Below are 23723 nucleotides of genomic sequence, written 5' to 3'. Positions count from 1 at the left end.
TCTACGCCTTCCATCTGCCTCCTCTGTCAGCAGCAAACAAAACAAACCAGGCTCAGCACAAGATCGAAATAGCGAGGCTTCAACCCCTCTCATGTGGAAACGGGAAGACATCCTAAAACCTTTTCCATCCGCTCTGACTCAGTTGTTCATATATTCCACATTAAACAATTCATGACATATATTTAGACACATATGTCAAGACAAAACAAACAGGGTATACCAGACTATGACTCTGCTGAATATAGCGAAAAACATTACGTGCAACTAATATTTAGCGCATAATTTGAGAGGAAATCAGGAAAAAAAACATGCATAATTTTCATCCTGTAGAGGAATATCAGGATGGACTTCTTATTGTTTTGCTATTGTCTGTATCGTCTGTTAACAGGGTGAAGAGGAGAACAGACATTATTGGAGCGTTCAAGATGGAGCCAGTCTACCTGAAGCATGATAACCAGGAATCAGGTAAAAACAGCCTCAAATGATTCTACTTATTTTGTGATTTTGTGATTTAGGGATTTATTCCAAACATGCAATGACATTTAACCCTATAACACCAAACATATCATATTTGATACATGAGTTTTGAAGCCCTCTACATGATCAGTGTGATACTTTTTTTCTTGAAAAACCTGATGTATACAATTAGATACATGCAATAGAATTCATTCACCAGAGGCCTTTCCAGTGACACCACAAGACTGTCATTAATGAGGAGGGAGGCAGAACTTTGCCAAGTTTGAAAAGGAATTACCAATTTGTTAGACATGTTTGTGTTATACTATGTTTTTGTTTGTTCAAAAATAATAATATTTTAGCATTGAGACCCGATGTATCAGATATGATACAAAATTTAAGCTCATACATGGAAATTGATATTTGAAAAAAAAAGTTTTTGGTTGTTCAGAAGGACCAATAAAGGCTCCAGTTTCAATGAACTGGAACTTTCTGTCAGTGATTTAATGGTTCAGGCTTTACAGGGTTAACATATATGTGAACAAGCAAAACATGAATAATAATACAAAAATCAACAATCAAGACAATCTTAGACAGAAGAACAGGACAATAGTTTCATTTACATGCCCAGAAAGGGGTGGGAAGAAGTGCAACTTATTTAATCCCGCCCCTTCCCCATAAAATATTATTAATGATATATATTTGTCTCCCTCTTTCTTTTACATTACTCTTTTATATTTATATATTTATTCACACACACACACTCATACATCCATATACACATACAAACGTACATACATTTATACATATACACACAACATACACGCATACACATACACATATAATCTATATAACCTATGCATTTCTTAATTGTGCTGACAAAATATAAATAAATAATAAATAACTCAAAGAAAGAAATATATCCATAAACAACAGTGCAACACATGGTGACAATTAATAACTCTCATCCGTGTATCTTGTGAAAAACATTATTTTAGAAGTGCACAATATATAATATATAATGTATATTAATCCTTTCATGCATTAATTATGAGAAGCTTAATCAAGATTTTTTTCCTTGGTGTTTTTAATTCCTCTTTAGGCATGAAAAAACAAACAAACAATGTGACTGAATTTTTTTTATGAACCTATTTTTCATGGCGTTACAAAAATATCCACTCAGCTGTACACCATGCATTTAATTTTAGAAGCAAAGAAACATGTATTTACTGATATACTGCATAAAAACTATGAAATAAAAACATTAATACTGCTAATCTGATGTTTTCTCACATTTTAACATACCTGCATGGAGATAATTTGCCAAAAAAAACAACCTTTTTGTTAAAAAAAAAAAAAAAAAAAAAAGGTTAATGACAGTCTAATAACAATTAGAATTTTTTTTTACACTCAAACATGTTTCTGCAGATCAGGTTTATCTAGAACAGCAAAATGGTGTGAATTACAGTGTATGGGATGATGCATAAGTGTCCACTGTGTTGGCTGATATGGAAATAAACCAACAAAATCCGTAAATATACAAGAGAACAACACCTTTGAACAGCTGTCCACTGTAGTGACCACTATGCATGAAAGGGTTAAGCATTATTGAATCAACCACAGTCCCCAACAATATTTTACTGTATTATAGTCTATTTCGTGTATACTGTTATCTAGTGTATTAGTATTTCAACTGTGTAGCTGTGCTGTGCTGCACTAAGACATGTGTGTATCGGTGTGTTTCTGTGAACCTTGGCATCTGTGAGCCAGCATCGTCATTTATTAAGCCTTTACAACCTTAAGTTAAGCTGCTTTACAGTATTTGTGACCTAATTTAATTAATACGCCCCCTTAGTCATTTGCAAAGGAGGTATGAATGAGTGTACATGAGAATAGCTGTGGATTCATTATCCTGAATTTAATAAAACTAAAAGTGAAACAGCTATATGCATAGATTATATGCTCTTCTGTTTACAGTATATGAGTAAGGCTTGAATGCATGTGCTACCCTGCAGATGTGTGTGGTGCATCTACTCCATAATTAGCTTGACAGACAGACAGGCAGACAGACAGAAACACAATCAGCTACCTCCTATCGCACTAAGGCACCTTATAAAAGCTGTCCTCATACAATCTGGACTCTTCAATCTAATTAGGGGTTATTAGCACTGGCTAACATGGGCCTTCATTCTCTATGGATGAGTCAGTGAGACCTTATAAAACAACAGGGTTTGTGTGAACTGACAGTAAGATGCAGAGGGTGGGCAGAATGACAGCAACACCTGGACTGGGAAGTTACAAAATACACAATATGATAGAAAAACTTATATTTTGCACTCTACATAAAAACTCTGACTAATTTGCACTACAATAATATATACATAAACATATATTTTTAATAGACTGGATCCCTGTACATATCCACTCACTGTATAAAAACTCTAATTTGCACTTTCTGAACATATTACAATATAAAACCTACTGTAAATGATATATACATAAACATATACAGGGTGGGGAAGCAAAATTTACAATATTTTGAGGCAGGGATTGAAAGACAGTGTATGACCAATTAGTTTATTGAAAGTCATGAGAATTTATTTGCCACAAGAAAATTGACATAATAGAAAATGTTTTTATTCTATGTGTCCTCCTTCTTCTCAATAACTGCCTTCACACGCTTCCTGAAACTTGCAGCAAGTGTTCCTCAAAGATTCGGGGTGACAACTTCTCCCATTCTTCTTTAATAGTATCTTCCAGACTTTCTCGTAATAGTTTTGCTCATAGTCATTCTCTTCTTTCCATTATAAACAGTCTTTATGGACACTCCAAGTATTTTTGAAATCTCCTTTGGTGTGACGAGTGCATTCAGCAAATCACACACTCTTTGACATTTGCTTTCCTGATTACTCATATGGGCAAAAGTTTCTGAAAAGGTATGGATAATAGTGTTAGGTATGATTATGACATCAATATATGTTTGGTTTCAAAACAATTGACGTAGTGCCTGCTGAGAAAAAACAACTAAATGTTCATTGTAAATTTTGCTTCCCCACCCTGTATATTCTAATAGAGTGGATCCCTGTACATATCCTCTCTCTGTATAAAACTCCACTTTACACTCTGTACATATTACATTATAAATCCACTGTAAATCTCATCCCATTGTTGTCCTTGTCTCTAGTTGAATGTTTTTCTATATTAGGTCTATGTTCAAGTGTGATTGGGTTCATGCTGTTTTGGGTTCATGTTGAAACGTGTGCAAAGAAAAACCAAAGCCAAATTCCTTGTATGTGTTCATGTACTTTGCCAATTGTAGTGGAAAGTTACATGTATTCTATATTGAGGTTTTGCACATACGTCCCATGATCACGTGGTTTGCTGTTTACAACGCCATATTGGTAGGCAAGCTTTCCTTGGATCGTACAACGTGTTAAACGATGAACCTGCTAAACTCCTATGTGCCGTTTATTATTTAGCTTTCACCAATTATAAGTTCGGCATAAAGACCACTGGGTTCCATTGGTGGCAGCGGTGGTTCTGTTCTGCCGACCGCTGTTTATAGTTATTACCGCGGTTAGCGTAGCTTCTCCGTATAGTTAGCCTGCGTGCCTGTTGCTCTTAGCGGCGTGGAAAAAAAGAATTGCCATCATGTGGTACGGTGATGAAGACCCCTTTAAACCTACCAGGAGGGCTTCCCCTGGACTATCACCTATAGAGACAGAGTGATTGTGGATCTACCTGCTCCCTTTGCCGGTGATGGCAGCCACAGTTTCCTCAGCTGGAAGTGGCAGTCAGAGCTACAGTGGGTGACACCAGTGAGTTCAGCTGGAGCTGGTGACAATACTCCCCACCCGTCTGTGACAGTCTGCTTTTCTACTATGGGACAGCCTTCCCGATGTGGTGAAGTCAAATTATGCGCCCGTGAAAGAGAAGATGGGATCGGCTTTTGGACAGAGACAGTTAATGGACCATTTTAGAGCTAACATATCGACTCGTTCACAAGTTCCGGGGCAGAGCCTGGAGGTGTACGCGGCTGATGTGAGCTGGCTGGTAGCTGGTACTTGTGTTTTTGCCTCTGAGTTGCGCACGCATCACTGTTGTTCGTGAACATTGAAACTCATCTATGGTGCCTTTATCACAAGCAGACATACTGGCAAATAACAAAACACACAAACACGAGTCCAAAGAAAAACACGATATGAAGCAACAGTTCTGACTTTCTGGATCCAGATAGCGTGCCTACCAATATGGCGGTGTAAACAACAATCACATGACCAGTGACGTCAGCTGCAAGTCCTCAATATCTTTGCATGCATTCCATATGTCACATAGGCTTTTACATCTATTCCATATATCTTTGCACAGATCATATAAGACTGGATGACTTTGTTTGTAGTTTATGGCACCTGTAAACTTTTTAACCTTTTCTGACCTTTTCTGTCTGTTGTGTGGAAAGTCGAAGGCCAGTCTGACACCTGGAGGGAATAAAATTGAGTTCTCATAGACTCTCAGAGAGCCCTTATCCCTGAGTTCTTTTTAGCTTTATTATTTTGAGGACAAATAAGTAGAGTATTATTTTTTCCATAACACCAATAAAACTGATTCTGATTCAGTGCTCCAGCTCATAATACAGAGATGGTTTGAAGTCTCTTCATTCTAATTATGCACTACTGTTTGTAATTTGCTCTGTTTCCATGTATATACAATAGGGCTGTCAAAATTAACATGTTAATGTGGATTAATCCATCATCATGATTAATCTGATTATAAATTTTTTAACGCAATTAACACATCTGCAGCACAGAATGACTCTGAATGTCTCTGCCAACGCATTTGGGGCAGTTTGTCCAAGTAGAGTTACTGTTGCACATGCGTAAATAGGCAGATGATCCGGTAGTGACAGGCAGCAGAACCAACCCATAAAGATTGAAGACACTAAACAGCACATTGGCCCTCTGGGTGGAAATATGAGTAAAAAAAAAAAAAAAACCAAAAAAACCCAGATGGAACAGTTGTTTCAAGTTGTTTTGTTGAAACTGCTGAACATGTTAAGTGCATATATATTCCCTTCTTTCTTGAGTGTGTTTGCTCATGCAAAATGAAACGCGATTAATATAGATTACTCTGACACTGTCTTGTTTTACACGGTTTTGTCCCACTGTCTTGTTTCATCCTGTCCCTGTACACTTTTGTCTATATGAGTCCTCCCTCTATGTACATGTATATGTAAGGGTAGAGACTGCGATCTGGTAGGATCGGCGATTCTACCAGTAGAGACTCCGATCGTAGTCTCTACCAGTAGAAACTCCGATCAGTCTCTACTGGTAGAAACTCCGATCCTGCCAGTAGAAGGGTTAGGGTTAGGGGTTAGGGTTAGGGTTCGGATCGGAGTTTCTACCAGTAGAGACTCTGATCGGAGTTTCTACTGGTAGAGACTACGATCGGAGTCTCTACTGGTAGAATTGCCGATCCTACCAGATCGCAGTCTCTACCCTGACATATACAAGCAAGGGATGGATGAACACGTGAATATAAAGTTTGAGATTGTTACTTAAACACAAGCTGTAATTAAAAATAAAGCTGTCCTCCAAAGAGGGGTGGTGGTGGTGGGTTTAAATAAAGAAGAAGAAAAAAAAAAAAAATAAAATAAATAAATAAATAAATATATATATATATATATATATATATATATATATACATTTATATATATACATTTATATATACACACACACACACACACACACACACACACATATATATATATATATATATATATATATATATATATATATATATATATATATATATATATATATATACACACATATATATATATATATACACACACACATATACATATATATATATATATATATATATATATATATAATATATATATAGAGAGAGAGAGAGAGAGAGAGAGAGAGAGAGAGAGAGAGAGAGAGAATAAAAATGAATGATATTTAATCAGGATTAATCGAAATTAATCCACAGCAACCCTGTGATTAATCTGATTAAAAATTTCAGTCATTTGACAGCATTAAAATACAATGATATATTAGTAGTTTCAATTAATTATATAAAAATGTAAGAATTATTGTAGCTGTTGCAGTGAAAATTGTTTATATACTTGATCAAAGTGACACTGAGATGTAAAACTTCATTCATTTGTGATGTGTACATGGTTTTGTTTTGTTTCAACAGGACTCGTCACAGATTACAGGGTAAGAAATTATGTTATTTATAAGAAAACAACTAAAGATTTTACAGTAAAGTTGTAGATGTTGAAGCTTTGACATCTATCCTACTCTCATCTTCCTCTTTTTTCCTGTAGCATTGGCAGATTCCACTCGGAAGAAGGTTTCGCTCACTGAAGCTGTGGTTTGTCTTCCGCATGTTTGGACTCAAAGGGTTGCAGGATCATATACGCAAGGTAGGCACTAAAATGAACAATCCATTTCCTTTCACCTGGTTTCAGAATGAAGTCTGAAGTGATATTATGTGGAGATTTTTTTTTTTTTAGTCTGCAGTACCTGACAGGTGTGCTTTTAGAGCCTTAATGTCAAATCTGTTATCTTCTGGGAATAATCAGACATAACTGAATATTTTTTTCACATAATCTTAGAGTATGATAAGCTTTCAGTAAATTAACCCTTCGACGCCAAATATATCATATTTGATACACAAGTTTTTAAGCCCTCTACATGATCAGTGTGATATTTTTTTCTTGAAAAACCTGATGTATACAATTAGATACATACAATACACATATAATCCACCAGGGGGAAGGAATTCATTCACCAGAGGCCTTTCCAGTGACACCACAAGACTGTCATTAATGAGGAAGGAGGCAGAACTTTGCCAATTTTGAAAAGGAAAAAAGGAAAAGGTTTTGTTCAGAAATGATGATATTTGAGCACTGAGACCCGATGTATCAAATATGATACAAAATTGAAACTCATACATGGAAATTGATATTTAAAAAAACATTTATTTTGGTTGTTCAGAATGACCAATAAAGGCTCCAGTTTCAAAGAACTGAAATTTTCTGTCAATTATTTAATGGTTCAGGCTTTACAGGGTTAAAACTCCTACTTTTTTTTTTTTACAACTTTATTTATAATTTTTCCATAACAACATTGACATTAACATCATTAAGGCATTTCTTACAAAATTTGTAAACTTGACCCCCCCCCATCCAGGTGGCATCCCTACAAATACATCCACATAAACACACACATATCAAATGGGCAAACAGAACACCAAAAGAAAAAAATAAATATACACTAGTACAAAAAAAGAAAACAACAGACAGACAATAAATTAATAATAATAATTTAAAAGATAATTACAAAAAAAAAAAAAAAAAGACTCAAATCAATTTGTGTTGATCATTCTGGTCATACCGCCAACATTCTGGACCTCTGGCATAAGAAAAAAAAGTCCTTTTGTGCTTTTGTGCCCATAATGTGTTCAAATTAAGTAAAAAAAATCTTACGCCTGGTTTAACAAGTAAGTTTTGAAGAGTTAAAAATTATCTTTACACATCAAATATCTACAAGCAGTTCTCAAATCAAGCACAAATCAGTAGTTTTGTAGTAATCCCATGTTCTAAGTAGTATGTAATTAACTCCTTCTAAAATTCTCCCATTCCTTCCCTGCTGTCTCAGTCCAACTCAACTGCCCCTGTTAAAAGAATCATAAACCCAATCTCACATGCCTGGTCTCTCTAGTAAATGCCATTCGCTCTCTCCAGTGCCTCTCCCCCCTTAATCCTCTTTACCTCCAAAGTCCTCTCACTGCCCTGCACCTTCATCAGCATATCCTGTCAGTCACATACAGTATGTCAGGTCTGGAAAAACACTTTACTACACCACCCTTTTTCCTCCTTTGCCATCGTTTTCCACCCCTCTCCTCTTGCCTTTTCTTCTCTCTGCTTTATCCCTGCCAGCCTGTCTTTCCTCCTTATCTTCCTCTTCCTCCCTCCAGTCTCCTCTGTCAATCAAATGAGTCTGTTTTGTGTTTACTCTCAATTTTAAATGAAGCAGAAGAACCAACATCGATCCCTGCAGCAATAACTCACATTACATCAGTTTTATACGTTAGATGTAATTTGAAGAATACGGTTCAAGAACATTGAACGTTGCTTTTTTTTTTTTTCTTTCTTTCTTTGTGGCTTCATCTTATGTATCAGAAAATATACTTAAATAAGATTATGCTTTTCTTTACAAACATATGTAGGCTATTATCCAATGAGCAATATGTGCTGTGAAATAAGGCCAGTTTATGACAAACACACACAATATGACTATGTCTATAAAATGTGGAATACAGTGAGTAAAACATCATCCACTGAGGTCATTGCAGTATATTAGCTTGTAAACACCTCTGCGTGGTGGTGAAATATTGGCGGGGAATGAGGAAGCGCGGTGACGGTCAACCAGTTGTGGTTTATTTCAGCAAAACTTTGGATTTTGTAGAAAGGAACTGACAGGAAAAGAGGAGCTGTTGTCAGACCAATTGATGGTTAGATTTGCAGTGATGCATGTTTAATGTTTCGCCACACATACGTCGTCTCAGCAGGCTTTTAGACCAGGAGGGAATATAAAATATTATAGGGAAACGCTTGATCTAACATGAGAAAGGGATGACTTTTCTTCAGAAAATGTTAGCCATAAAAATGTAAATTTTTTTTTTTCAACCTTTATTTGGAGTTTTGCAGAAATTAGACAAAACAAACACTGTATTATATGTGACAAATCATTTGAAAATGTAATGTTGCATGATTTCCTTTTTTTTATACATGTATGCAAAAACAAAACACACAAACCCGAGAACAACTACACCAATCTTCTCCAATACACACATAAAAAAAAAGAAAGAAAAAGGCTCGAAAGGTTCACTTTTATAATACTGATGCGTTATACAGGGTGGGGAAGCAAAATTTACAATGAACATTTAGTTGTTTTTTCTCAGCAGGCACTACGTCAATTGTTTTGAAACCAAACATATATTGATGTCATAATCATACCTAACACTATTATCCATACCTTTTCAGAAACTTTTGCCCATATGAGTAATCAGGAAAGCAAACGTCAAAGAGTGTGTGATTTGCTGAATGCACTCGTCACACCAAAGGAGATTTCAAAAATACTTGGAGTGTCCATAAAGACTGTTTATAATGGAAAGAAGAGAATGACTATGAGCAAAACTATTACGAGAAAGTCTGAAAGATACTATTAAAGAAGAATGGGAGAAGTTGTCACCCGAATCTTTGAGGAACACTTGCGCAAGTTTCAGGAAGCGTGTGAAGGCAGTTATTGAGAAAGAAGGAGGACACATAGAATAAAAACATTTTCTATTATGTCAATTTTCTTGTGGCAAATAAATTCTCATGACTTTCAATAAACTAATTGGTCATACACTGTCTTTCAATCCCTACCTCAAAATATTGTAAATTTTGCTTCCCCACCCTGTATGTTACACAAGGTAAATTACCAGACAGAACAAAGAGGACCAGGTGGAACAATTACCAAAAATGTCAATCTGGAAAATATTGGGTAACCAAGGGAGTTACAGCTTGGTGTGTTCTGGAAAATAATGGGAGGCTGGAGAGTTTCCAAACTTTGGCACAAAAATTTCAATTTGAGAAACATGATTTTTTCCGTTATCTTCAAATGAGAGACTATTATAAAGGGGAAATACAGGTGGGACCCTCCATGGAAGAGAGCAATGTGGTTCAAATCATGACTAAAGCATATAAAGATAGTAATATTAGGATAATCTCAGCATTATATAAAGCCTTAATAAATCTCGATAAGCAAACAACTTACTATGTAAAAGTGAAATGGGGAAGAGAATTTGACATAGAAATTGATGATATAGATTGGCTAAACATGTGGAAATTACATCATACAACTACTAGCTCTCGGACATGGAGAGAATTTACCTGGAAAAATCTTATAAAATTTTTTAGTACACCCAAGTTTAAAAGTAAACAGTTACAGAGGCATCAGGAATGTTGGAGAAAATGCGGGGAGATGGATGTTGACCATTCTCATGTTTTTTGGAAATGTTCAAAACTTTCGGAATATTGGGAAATGATCTGCAATGTCCTATATCAAGTATTAGGATACACAATTCCAAAAAAACCTGAAATTCTTTATTTATGCAACTTTGGTGATGACACTATATGTGAATACGATAAATATTTGGTAAAGGTGATGTTGATAGCTGCAAAAAAAATGTGTAACAAGGAATTGGGGGAAGATGAACGTACCATCAAAGGATCAATGGATAACTATGATGGAGGACATATTTCTAATGGAAAAACTAACACAGATTGAGACTACAAGAACCGCAAATGAACAAAAAATGTAAAAAATGGACATTATATAAGCAAAATAATTGATAAGACTGTGCTACCCAGACTTATTTATGTTGTTGTGTTGTCTTTTTGTTGTTCTTTTAAAACTAATAAAACATAAGTTACAAAAAAAAACAAAAAAAAAAAAGTCAATCTGGAACAAAGGGGAAATTAGTTTTTCTGACTAGTTGAAACAGAGGATTCCAGATTTGTGAGATTTTATCAGCAGAGGCGTAAAGTGTCATTCTGTTTTTTTAAATTATTGATTACGCGGCAAAATATATGTTTAAGGTTAAATAGGAATTAATGCGATTATTTAATATATAAACAAATTTACATTTTACATTTACATTTATTCATTTGGCAGACACTTTTTTCCAAAGCGACTTACAGGGGGAAACCAAAATAAAAGAATAAAATACAAGAATAGATTACAGACATATAGCAGCTGTACAATTAAAAACAGTGTCGTACAGAAGAATAAAAAAGCAAAATGATAGACTAAAATTAATTATATATGAAAAGACAGAGGGCAGCATTTTAATAGAAAGTTGTGGTGTTAGTGTGTACTCCTCTGAGAGTTAGTGAAGATGACACTGCTCCAGTTTAGATTAGGGCATGTGTAGCTCAGTTTTGAGAAAAAGAAAAACAGAAAAGCCTTGTATCAGTGCCATGTGGTTTGTGTTTTCATACTGCAGTATGTTATGCAAAGAAGGTTAGTCTGATGGGTACTACTGCTTCTTGTCATAGTTGAATGAGGCTAAACTGGATGTAACAGTGACTCACTACTACGCTTGTTGAGATTAAAAAGTATTAGTAGAAGAAGGGCTGAACTGGTTAGCGCGCTAATGTTAATCAGTATATCAGCACCACAATACACTGATGTCAGACATCTCAAAACTGTACACACATAAGTGATAAACTAAGAATTTTAGTTTAGTTTGGTTAATACTGCATGAAAAGTAGATTACTAGACTTAAATATTAAGAGTAGTTTCAAGTTAAAAGCTTCACAGGATGATTTTAGATTTACCTAGTACATAGATTTTAGATTTTTAAAGTCAGCAAAAGACCTGGAATACTGATGCTTAAGCACAAACCCATATTTCCATCCCAGATGTCTGATGTCTATATAAGGCTGACTTTTCTTTTCTTTCAAAGGTTTTTTTTTTATGAATAATAGAACATGAATAAAACATTCACTATAAAGGAAGGAGATTTTTGATTTTCTGAACAACATCCACCCATGACACAACACATTACCCTACCTAAACACGTGCAGATACAAACAACCAGTGAAAAAATGTATGAAAAGACAGAATGAAATTATAAAGTTATACTTCTTCCCAACCCTTTTCGGGCATGTAAATGGAATTATTGTGCTTTTCTTCTGACTAAGATTGTTATGATTCTTGATATTTGTATTATTATGTATGTTTTGCAAGTGCATATATGTTAAATTTCATTGCATGTTCGGAATAAATCACTAAAATCATTAAAAAAAAAAATTATTTAAAAAAATTAACCATGTTTAAATCGCTTTAATAAGTGCAGTATTAGAGAACATAAAAAAAAACAAACAAGGCAATTGTCTAAGGCTTACTTTTGACTCAATAAAGTACTAGCCATCGTGGTCCTTAGTCCATGTGGTTCAGTCAGCCATCGGAATGATGGTTGTTGATGTGGTGTGGTCTGGAGGACCAGAGACCACAGTGTTCAGTGGCTCAGGCCTGAACCCTTGTCTTAATGCACTACCATGCATATGCAGATTTTTTTAACGTTTTAATGCTGCTATACTTTATTTGAGTGACATTTCTATGATTTTCTCATGCTTTTGCTGACAAACTGGCAGTTCTCATCATATCATTGCTCCTAAAGGACTAGACCTTTATCAGAGATTAGCTTTATTTTATTTTATTTTATTTTATTTTTGCGCAGATTTGACTAGTGCATTCTTTATTGTTTATAGCATTGATCTATGTAATAATACAGCACTGCCATCTGGTGAAAGTTTAAGTAATTACAGCCTGGATTTTTTGATTCTACTTTTTTTTTCCCTTTACATACTGTGTATTTTTAACATTTCAGGTTAAATGATGTCTCTAATGTTTTATATGTTTGTATTTTTTTTCCGTTCACAGCAAGTGGCTCTGGCAAAAGAGTTTGAAAGTCTGGTGCGAGCAGACAAGAGGTTTGAGATCTGTTCTGAGGTTGTACTGGGACTGGTCTGTTTCAGGCTCAGGGTAAGAAGTGACTGTATGGATTGTTAAGGGTGTGTTTCCTTTTTGGAGACTAGTATTAATTTCATGTTGTTTGTACTGGGATATTAATTGCTATTTTATATCATAGTCTTTTGTATAGCATTTTAACTGTGTCTCCTTTATATAAATATATGGTTTTCATTTTCTCTAACTGTTGTGATGTCACCATAACCTGCTTTTCAGTCAACTAAAAATGAAAATTAGCTCTTATCTATTTCTGGTACAATATATGTACTGTCCCTGGCTCCCTGCTAAAAGACGACTAAATAGATTAATAATAGATTAATAGATAAGGTAATGCACATCCTGTGGCTGACACGGTCCATATGTAAGTTTTATTTCATATGAAGATGGAAGTTAAAGTCACATATCACAGTAGTCTTTATTATGCTGTTATCATCCACAGTACATTTTGCCTACAATGCATGTCCAGCTGCATGTACCAGAGCAGCAAGGAATATTTACCCCACCCCACTAAAGGGGAGGCGAGGGCTATTGTTTTTAGTTTGGTTTCTTTCTTTGTTTGTTAACACTCTAGCAGCAATTATCGGTTGAATTCATACCAAATTGGGTTTATAGATTGCCAGGGACCCAGAATAGATCTGATTATATTTTGGGAAAAGTGTGTCAAAGCTAAATTTTTTAGGAATTTTTTAAATCTTTTTTTTTTCCCCCATTAACTTATTATGGGTGAAATTTCACATGTCTGTAGCAGCAAAACTATTGGTCGAATTCATACCAAATTGGGTTTTATAGATTGTCAATGACACAGAATATATGTGGTTATATTTTGGGTCAAAGGTCAAAGTTAAAATTTTTTATGAATTTTTAAATCTCTTTTTTCTCCCATTTACTTATACTGGGCGAAGATTCAAACATCTATAAAAACATCAATATTGTTTCAATTTACTTCAAACTCGACACATACAGGGTGGGGAAGCAAAATTTACAATATTTTGAGGCAGGGATTGAAAGACAGTGTATGACCAATTAGTTTCTTGAAAGTCATGAGAATTTATTTGCCACAAGAAAATTTTACATAATAGAAAATGTTTTTATTCTATGTGTCCTTCTTTCTCAATAACTGCCTTCACACGCTTCCTGAAACTTGCACAAGTGTTCCTCAAATATTGGGGTGACAACTTCTCCCATTCTTCTTTAATAGTATCTTCCAGACTTTCCCGTAATAGTTTTGCTCATAGTCATTCTCTTCTTTCCATTATAAACAGTCTTTATGGACACTCCAAGTATTTTTGAAATCTCCTTTGGTGTGACGAGTGCATTCAGCAAATCACACACTCTTTGACGTTTGCTTTCCTGATTACTCATATGGGCAAAAGTTTCTGAAAAGGTATGGATAATAGTGTTAGGTATGATTATGACATCAATATATGTTTGGTTTCAAAACAATTGACGTAGTGCCTGCTGAGAAAAAACAACTAAATGTTCATTGTAAATTTTGCTTCCCCACCCTGTATATAGTGGGAATTGATATGCTGACATCAGCACATGCATAGACATGATGCCATCAGCTGGACTGGTGCCAAAATAAGCTACAATACGTGTGAAAGGCGGGGTTTGTTATGCCCGGCACCACTTGTATTTGATGGTCACTAATTTAACTCCTACTTAAAGTGTGACCCAGTGGCCACCGGCTCCTGTAAATCTACACAACCCAAGTTTCAGCTCCTCTATTCTCCATCTTCTCAGGGCTCCAATGAGCTAAACGAGGCCTTGCTGAAGAGGATCACCAGTAGCAGAGAGATCCACCTGGTGCCTTGCCAGCTCGCCGGCACCTTCGTCCTTCGCTTCGCGGTCTGTTCTCGCGCTACTGAGTCCCACCACATCCAACAAGCCTGGAAACACATCACACAGTTAACCTTTGAGCTCCTGCAGGAACGTGTAAACTGACCCACAGGCTCATCCCAGCCTCTGTTTTCCACACAAATTACTGAATTATGACCAAAGTTAGAACAAAAATCATTGTTGCAGATATTGAAATGCCATAAAGGGAATGAAAAAAAATGATTAATAGCATACTTGCGAGCTTACTTATCTGCAACTTAATTTCACATCATTTACTCCAAAACTATGATTTAAAGCTTAAATTTTTTTTTTTTAAGTTCTGCAATTAATGTGCTGCAGATTGTGTGTGTCTGTGCAAATTTTCGTGGCTGCACATGCTATAAAACAGTTTTTGTGTGTTTGTTTATCGTACACAAAAGTCAAGGCTTCCAAATGTCAAATCTTTTACATCACTGCTTTGTTTTTTTTTTTGTTTTTTTACCTTATGTAGAGATAACAATGACATAGCTTCCAGTGAGTGAAGGTAAATCCCTAAAAAAGTGCATTATTTATTTATGACCTTATTACCAACAGAATCCAGATTTAATATATTATGATTAATATTCTAGGCACTAGCTTCTCATTGATTTTCTTTTACAGAGTTTCTGTCTCTATAATATAGTGTCTTATACACAGTGGGAAAGTATTTTCAGAAAGTCCAAACCATCATTTTCTGATTGTAAATCAGAAAGATGAGAATTAGTTTGTTAGTTTTTTTTTTTTTTTTTCTTTCTTCGTTTTTGGGTGCTTGTAAGGTAATTTTTTTTAAGCATTGCATCATGTAGCTAAATATCCTTCAATTGCTCCAGTTTAGTCTCATAATATACAGTATTTTTAACTCTTGACCCCATGATCTCAGATCCAGGACCAAGCACTGCCTCTCCAGGTCCACACATGTTGTCTTTAAACTGTGGAGATTGTTGTCTGTCAGGAAGACGTGTAAACCATGGGTGTAATGTCACCACATCTTGTTGTTAAATGTCAAAGTTGACTGCTGTAACTGACCATGCTGTTTTGTTTTGTTTTTTTAATCATTTGTTTGTTTTTTATTTCTTTTTGGCTTGGCTGTGTGCTGCATGCAGATGGTGTGGCGTCATTTTAATAAAGTCTGTAGTCGGCAAAGCATTTGGATCATTTCTTTCTTTTTTTTTCATTGAAAGTAACAAGTGTATACATTTATCAACCAATCAAATTAGAATTGTATAGCATCAAATCATATCAAAAGTTACGTTTAGAGCTTATCTATACCAGACCCTTAAAGGTGGGGTAGGAGATCCTGGAAAAATTATTCGAGTGAGCCACATTTTGAAAATACACAATTCAAAAGTCCAAACCCCTTTCTTCAGACATCCTCCCTGAAGCCACGCCTCCAGAGTACTGTATTGTACCAGAGGGGGGAGTGGGGAGGGACAAATGGCAGCTGAGTTTGATAGACATATCACCATTCAATCATTTCAATGGGCCGGTTAAAATGATTGGATGATGTTTTTTCAGTCCTGTTCTTTCCACGGTTGACTAAAATTCTTTATTTTTGTGTTAGAGCATTTAATTAACCCTTTCATGCATGAATTATGAAAACCTTATTCAAGATTTTTTTTTCCCTAACTGTTTTTATTCCTCTTTAGGCATGAAAAAAACAATGTGATTGAAATTTTTTGTATGAACCTATTTTTCATGGAGTTACAACAATAGCCACTCAGCTGGACACCATGCGTTTAATTCTTGAAGCAAAAAAACATACATTTACTGACTGAAACTATGAAATAATTTTTTTTATGCTGCTAATCTGATGTTTTCTCACATTTTTAACATACTATAATGCTAATACTACTATTACTCACTCCAAAAATATGCAATTTAAAAAAACTTTTGTTTAAAAAAAAAAAAAAATGTGTTGATTACAGTCTAATAACAATTAGCAGTTTATTTACACTCAAATATTTTACCGCAGATCAGGTTTATCAAGAACAGGAAAGTTACAGTAATGGTATGAATTACAGTGTATGGGATGGTGCATAAGGGTCAAAACACAGTGTACAAAATCTCTCTGACGGGATATTTTAGAGACAATTTGGCAGATTAGTGTTGCTAAATGACCCACATTTTTACTTTTAAATTCATTTTTGCTTTAGTTGGACCATACGGGATTATCCAAAACAAGGAGCTACTTTATATTGAAATAAATGTTGGAATGGCAATCAATTAAAGTTCCCTCTCTGATGGGACATGACTGTGTTTTGACCACTAAGCATCCACTGTGTTGGCTGTTTTGCAAGTCAAACAACAAAATCCATCAATATACAAGAGAATAGTTGTCCACTGTAGTGACCAATATTGGAAAAAAAACAAAAAAAAACAAAAACGGGTTTGTTGCAGTCGGGACGTGAAGGGAATTTAAAGCAATATAGTAAAAAATGCTCCAGGAAAACATTTCCCACCCTACCTTTAATAATTAATATTATCACAAATGGAAAATGTAAAGAACTAAGACAAGATGAAAAGAAAGAAAAATGGACAGAACTAGAAGCACTTGGAGAGCGCAGACCTCCGCCAAGGCTGATCAGTGGCCCCCCCTGTGGGGGCCCCCCCACCCCGGATCACCACCAAAATTTAATCATTTCTTCCTTATCCCATTTCCAACAAACCCTGAAAATTTCATCTAAATCTGTCCATAACTTTTTGAGTTATGTTGCACACTAACGGACAGACAAACAAACAGACAGACAGACAGACAAACAAACCCTAGCAAAAACATAACCTCCTTGGCGGAGGTAAAAAACATACAAATTAGTTACAAGATCATTATGGAATATCGACTGAATGCAGCCTGTAGTGGTCCGAGACCCACACCACATTTTTCTTTATGTATGTATTATATGTATTCTGTTAAACCTCAGATCCTGCCAGTTGGATACATAATGTTTTCCAGTCAGCATAACAGAAAAAAAAAACAGCCTCAAAACCATACCGCCATCTACCGAGAGATTGAAGAAAAGTCAACACATTAACCCTTTCATGCATAGTGGTCACTACAGTGGACAGTTTTTCTACAGCTGTTCTCTTGCATATTCATGGATTTTATTGTTTTAGTTCCATATCAGCCAACACAGTGGACACTTACGCATCATCACATACATTGTAATTCATCCCATTACTGTAACTTTGCTGTTCTTGATAAATCTGATCTGCATTAACATGTTTGAGTGTAAATCAATTGCTTGTTATTGTTAACATACTGTAATTAACCATTTTTCTTAAACATAAAGTTTTTTTTTTTGCATATTATCTCCATAAAGTGAGTAATAACTAATATTACAGTATGTTAAAATGTGACAAAACGCCAGATTAGCAGCATTAAAAAAATTGATTTCATACTTTTCACACAGTGTATCAATAAATACATGTTTCTTTGCTTCAAAAATTAATGCATGATGTCCAGCTGAGTGGATATTTTTGCAACTCCATGAAAAATAGGTTCATAAAAAAATTTTCAATTGTATTGTTTTTTTTTTTTTTTTATGCCTAAAGAGGAATAAAAACCCTCCGGAAAAATAACTTGATTAGGGTCAAAAACAGTATTCAAAATCTCTCTGAAGGGACATTTTAGAGATAATTTGACCCTCATTTTTATTTTTAAATTCATTTTTGCTTTAGTTGGACCATAAGGGATTATGCAAAACAAGGAGCTACTTTATATTGAAATAAATGTTGGAATGGCAATCAATTACACTGGTCTACAATTTTTTAGAAATGATTTGCTTCAGACATTAAATGTGCTAAATGTTATGTATTTTAATAAGATTAATTGGAAAATAAATGACAAAAGTGCTGGTTTGCTGATGTTTTCAAGGTATATGATTAAGTGTTATTACACATATATATTGGTTTATGTACATTTATATAATAGTTTTAGAAATCTTCCACTAAATAGAACCTGTAAAGTGAATGTATTCTAATGTGCAGACAGTGTTTTGAAGTAGATCTTGTAGCTCTGAGACAAATATTCCTTTTGAGTCAAACCCATTCTCTCGTTAATTCTTGAATTTCACATTTTGACCCAAGGCTGTATCTTGGAAAGTTCAGCCAACCAGCATTTTTGAGTTGATTTTTCTTTATCAGTGACTCTCATGTGGTAAAATTTCATTACTTTTATTCTGGAAGCATTTTCCTTGTAGACCAGTGTTAAAGTTCGCTCTCTGATGGGACATGACTGTGTTTTGACCCAGTAAGGTTCTCATAATTCATGCATGAAAGGGTTAAAGCCTCAGGGTGAAATTATTACAAATTAATATGATGGTGGTTAAATGACAGTAACAGTAAAGGTAATGTTGCAAATACCAGGTAATTGTTGCCCTTTTTCTTATAATCAAAGAGTTTACAGCTTAATGAATAATCTAATAGTAAATTCATATATAAATCCTCAATAAGGGTACTCATATTGTAAGGTAATAAATAAAACTCACACCCAGTCAGCTTCAACATGTGAACACAACAGTAGCTCAAACACACATTCAGATTAGCCTGCGTAAGAGGTTGTGTGTTTCTTGCCGTTTACATTGAGCGTGGGTCTGTTGTTCCTCTCTTGTGCTGCGCTAAATTAAAGATGACAGGCTTAGATATACACACATACACACAATACCTGATTTACTCACAGTGCTATGCAGCCTTCTTCAAACATCCTAATCCCTGTGGACAAAGGGCAGCGTTCTATAAATACAGATGGGGATTCAGCACCGGAGGTTAATTCTACAGCCTGTGATTACTCTGTTCAATGTTATGGGCCTATAGGTTCCAAAGCCAGACCCAGATCATTCTGCCAGCAGCTTTAATATGAAACATGTAAACACCAAGTCATCTGTGTGATCTGCAGTCACAAGCACAGCTCACTTAGTGAACGCCAAAGAGAAAAGGTCATGCAGCCGCTCTGTGAAGACTCATTTGGAATCGTATAGGACACATGGGACATAACGCAACACTATTACAGGGGTCCTGCACTTGACTTGTATGGAGTCGCATGAATAAAAGATGTACTGTGCTTTTACAGGACAGTCCATTCACTCAGGGTAATTGATGAATGTACAATAGATGAGCTTCAGAGCTTTATGTCCATTAAAAAAAAAAATGTCTGTAGCATGTAGCAACTTACTTTGACTTTGTGTGCTTTTCTAAAACATGCAGTTCTTCTTCTTAGTCATAGTAGTAGAAATAGTGGAACTATTATTATTATTATTTCCCGCCAAATCCTGCTAAATCCCACCCCCACACTGTCACCTGTGGGGTCCCCCAGGGCTCCATCCTCGGTCCAACCCTCTTCACCCTTTACATGCTCTCCCTTAGTCGTGTCATCAGCAAGCATGGAATATAACTCCACTGCTATGCTGACGACACCCAACTATACGTCAAGGTCACTCCCTCCTCCTCTGTCACTCAACTTGGCTCCTGCCTGGAGGAAGATGAGTGAAAACTTTCTACAACTTCATAGCTCAAAAGCTGAAGCTATTCACACCAGCTCCGTTCCTCCCTCATTTCCTCCATCTCTTTTCTTGGTCAAAACTTTTCCCTCTCTCCTTCTGTGACTAATTTAGGAGTCAGATTTGACCCCCAACTTACCTTTGACAACCTACATCACCCACATCTGCAAAACTTCCTTCTTTCACCTCCGTAATATCGCTAAACTCTGGCCATCTTTCTCTCTTCCTGCTGCAGAGAAGCTCGTCCATGTCTTTGTCTCCTCCATATTGGACTATTACATCACACTCCTCATTGGGATCCCTGGCCAGAGCCTCCAAAACCTCCAATATGTTCAAAACAGCACTGCCAGGGTCCTGATGAGGGTGGGAAAACACAAGTACATTACCCCCATCCTTCGCACTCTGCACTGCCTCCCCATCCACCTCTGCATCGAATACAAACTCCTCCTCCACACCCTTCACTGTCTGCACAGTGCAGCCCTCACCTGCCTCACGGAACTCCACACAGAACCCGGTCAGGCACACTGCAACATCTGCACCCTCCCAGAATTTGGTTCAAGACCATGGGTGACAGGGCCTTTGAGGCTGCTGCTCCCCATCTGTGGAATGACCTCCCAGATCACCTCAGGGCTCCACAGACGGTGGATTCTTTTAAAAAAGAATGAAAAACCTTTCTTTTTAGAAAAAACCTTTTCTGATTGACTTTATCTGTTGTTGTTGTTTTTTTTTTATTGTATATTGTTACTGTTTCTGTGGTTGTTTTGTATTGTGCACTTTGAGATTTGGTGTCAAATGTAAAGTGCATTGCAAATAAGATTTCTTCTTCTTCTTCTTCTTCTTCTTCTTCTTCTTCTTCTTCTTCTTCTTCTTCTTCTTCTTCTTCTTCTTCTTCTTCTTCTTCTTCTTCTTCTTCTTCTTCTTTTTCTTTTTCTGTATCACTTATCTAGGAAGGTTAAATTTGGTTAACACTTAAAAACTATATAATTTGATTATCAAACCCATAGAGTTTGATAAACGACAGTGGATGGAGACACTATGTTTATCTTCAGTTAATGATATCTTTGCTGAAAAAGTCACTTTTTCTTCAGTTTTCTCTGTTTCTGATATAATAACTGTCAACCTTAATATGAGCTTCTATGACTACATGATCAGTGAAATAAATACAGGAAAACACATAATTTACATTGAAAACATGCAATGTAGAGATGATGATATTATAATAAATGGTGATAAATCATTTAAGAAAAGTTAAATAGAAAGGAAAAATTCATTTGGGAACTGCCACAAAAGTAGCACTGGGTCTTTATGGGTTCAGGATTGCAAAAGACATAAATAAATGTTAATATGTGTGACTTAATATTAATTCTTTCATTAATTCATAGCCTTTAACATTATTACTGTATGTTGAAAGCTTCACCTAAATTTGACGTAATTTTTGACTTAATTTTTTTTTTTTATTAGTGACCCAAATTTGGTAATATTTCACCACTTTTATTCTGGGGGCATTTTCCCCGTTTTATAATTAGTGTTATCATCAGACACCGTATCAGTCATTGCTACATATTAGAATGAAGTGGCTCAAATCTCAAATGGTCTACTCAAACCTTTCATCACAACTTCAAAAAGATGATAGAAGAACAAAATATATTTACTTGAATATTCTTAAATTCATGGACAGAACAATTTATTGATAAATGATGACTGAATCAATGATTACCTAAAGACTCTTTAATTGTGAATGTTTGACGTTCAGAGACTCCGTGGTCACCGTGGAAACACTGTCATCTTCTACAACACTGGTTCACCAGTAAAACCCATGGAGTTGGATCAATGGCAGTGGATGGACACACTTGTTTTATATTCAGTTGATGATAGATTTTACTAAAAAAGTCACTTTTTCTTCAGTTTTTTCTGTTCTCGATGTAATTACCCTCAACTTTGATCTGAGCTTTTATGAACATCTATATGATGAGCAAATGAAATTATGGAAAATACCTGATTTTGACTGAAAAAATGCAAAATAAAGAGGATAATATTAAAATACACAGTGATAAATCACTTAAGAAAGGTTATGTAGAGAGAAAAATCCATTTGGGAATTGACATAAAGTAACACTGGGTCTTTATGGGTTAATCCAGTAGTATATTATCAAGATTTATTTGTCACTTTTTGGTGAGGTACACTGATATACTGTACACATTATTAATATTTGATGATAAAAAAGTGTATATATATTTGCTCTTCTTGTATTTTGTACTTAGCTTATTAGTCAGGGAGCCAAAGTATCAAAAGCTCAATAAAATGGGTTGAATCTGACATGGTCTGCCATACTTTTTATTTGTGTGTTTTTTTTTTTGTTTTGTTTTTTTTTTTGTTAATTTAACAACCATGTTAAATATCCAGTACGTCTTTTGGAATTTTGAGAGTAGCTTAAAATTCTATTGAGGTTCTGGGCCTGTATCTCTAACTAGTAGAGAAATCATCACAGATCCATTGATTTTGGTTGGATTTTTATATTTTTCTCTGTGGAATGAGTATATTGTTTGGTGAAAAGAATGGCATATTGGCTGCTGTCATAACTTGGGGGAATAGTTGATTGCCAGTGAAGTAAAGCTGATAATATTGGAAAAAAGTGAGAAAACACCTTTTTTTTTTTTTTTTTTTTTTTTTTTGCATTAAATTGAGCCAAAGTCATGCAGAAATGTGTTTTAAGAATTATGTTTTCATTGAAGGTGGTCACCATATGTGTTTTTTGCATCTGGAATGCATTTATTGACAGCTTACCCAGCCCACTGAGGACTGAAGGAAAATTTTAATTTTTCAAAATTTTATATCAAAAATGAGGGGTAGATACACTAACAAGGCCACAATTTTTTTTATTTTTTTATTTTTTTTGCAATATTTCCAGCAGAGCAGACCCTCCAATTATTGGTCCTTAGGATCAAAATGAACAAAAAAACACAAATAAAAAGTATGGCAGACCTTGTCAGGTTCGACCCATTTTTGAGACTTTGACTCCCCGACTTTAAGTGTTTATTTATTTATTTATTTATTTATTTTTATGTATTTATGTATTTATTTATTTATTTATTTTGAACATGTAAATAAAAAATAAAAATAAACAAAATAAACAAAATAAAACTTTTAAATGGACAGAATCTATCTTCAGCACATACAAGTCTGAATATTGCGTGGTCAAAAAGGAGAAGGAAGAAGCATAAACTTGTGTTCATTGCTATAAAGTCATTAATACTGATGTTTGTCTAATGCATAAAAGGTGGAGGCATATAAGATTAAACCAGTTTCCATGTAAGAAGAATGT

General features: G+C 35.2%; 1 protein-coding gene across 3 annotated transcripts in view; it reads left to right on the top strand.

The window, feature by feature from the left end:
* Window positions 1–16055, top strand: part of ddc (dopa decarboxylase) — a 33374-nt gene extending 17319 nt beyond the window's left edge. For all 3 annotated transcript variants that reach the window (XM_030158237.1, XM_030158238.1, XM_030158239.1), the window contains exons 10-14: window positions 389–465; window positions 6664–6683; window positions 6794–6892; window positions 12966–13067; window positions 14796–16055. In XM_030158237.1, the coding sequence (XP_030014097.1) occupies window positions 389–465; window positions 6664–6683; window positions 6794–6892; window positions 12966–13067; window positions 14796–14996 (499 nt within the window). In that variant the 3' untranslated portion in view covers window positions 14997–16055. The remainder of the gene's footprint in view (window positions 1–388; window positions 466–6663; window positions 6684–6793; window positions 6893–12965; window positions 13068–14795) is intronic.
* Window positions 16056–23723: the final 7668 nt, after the last annotated feature.

Source organism: Sphaeramia orbicularis, chromosome 16 (assembly GCF_902148855.1).
Source record: "Sphaeramia orbicularis chromosome 16, fSphaOr1.1, whole genome shotgun sequence".
Taxonomy (NCBI): domain Eukaryota; kingdom Metazoa; phylum Chordata; class Actinopteri; order Kurtiformes; family Apogonidae; genus Sphaeramia; species Sphaeramia orbicularis.
This window is presented reverse-complemented; position numbering and strand designations above follow the sequence as displayed.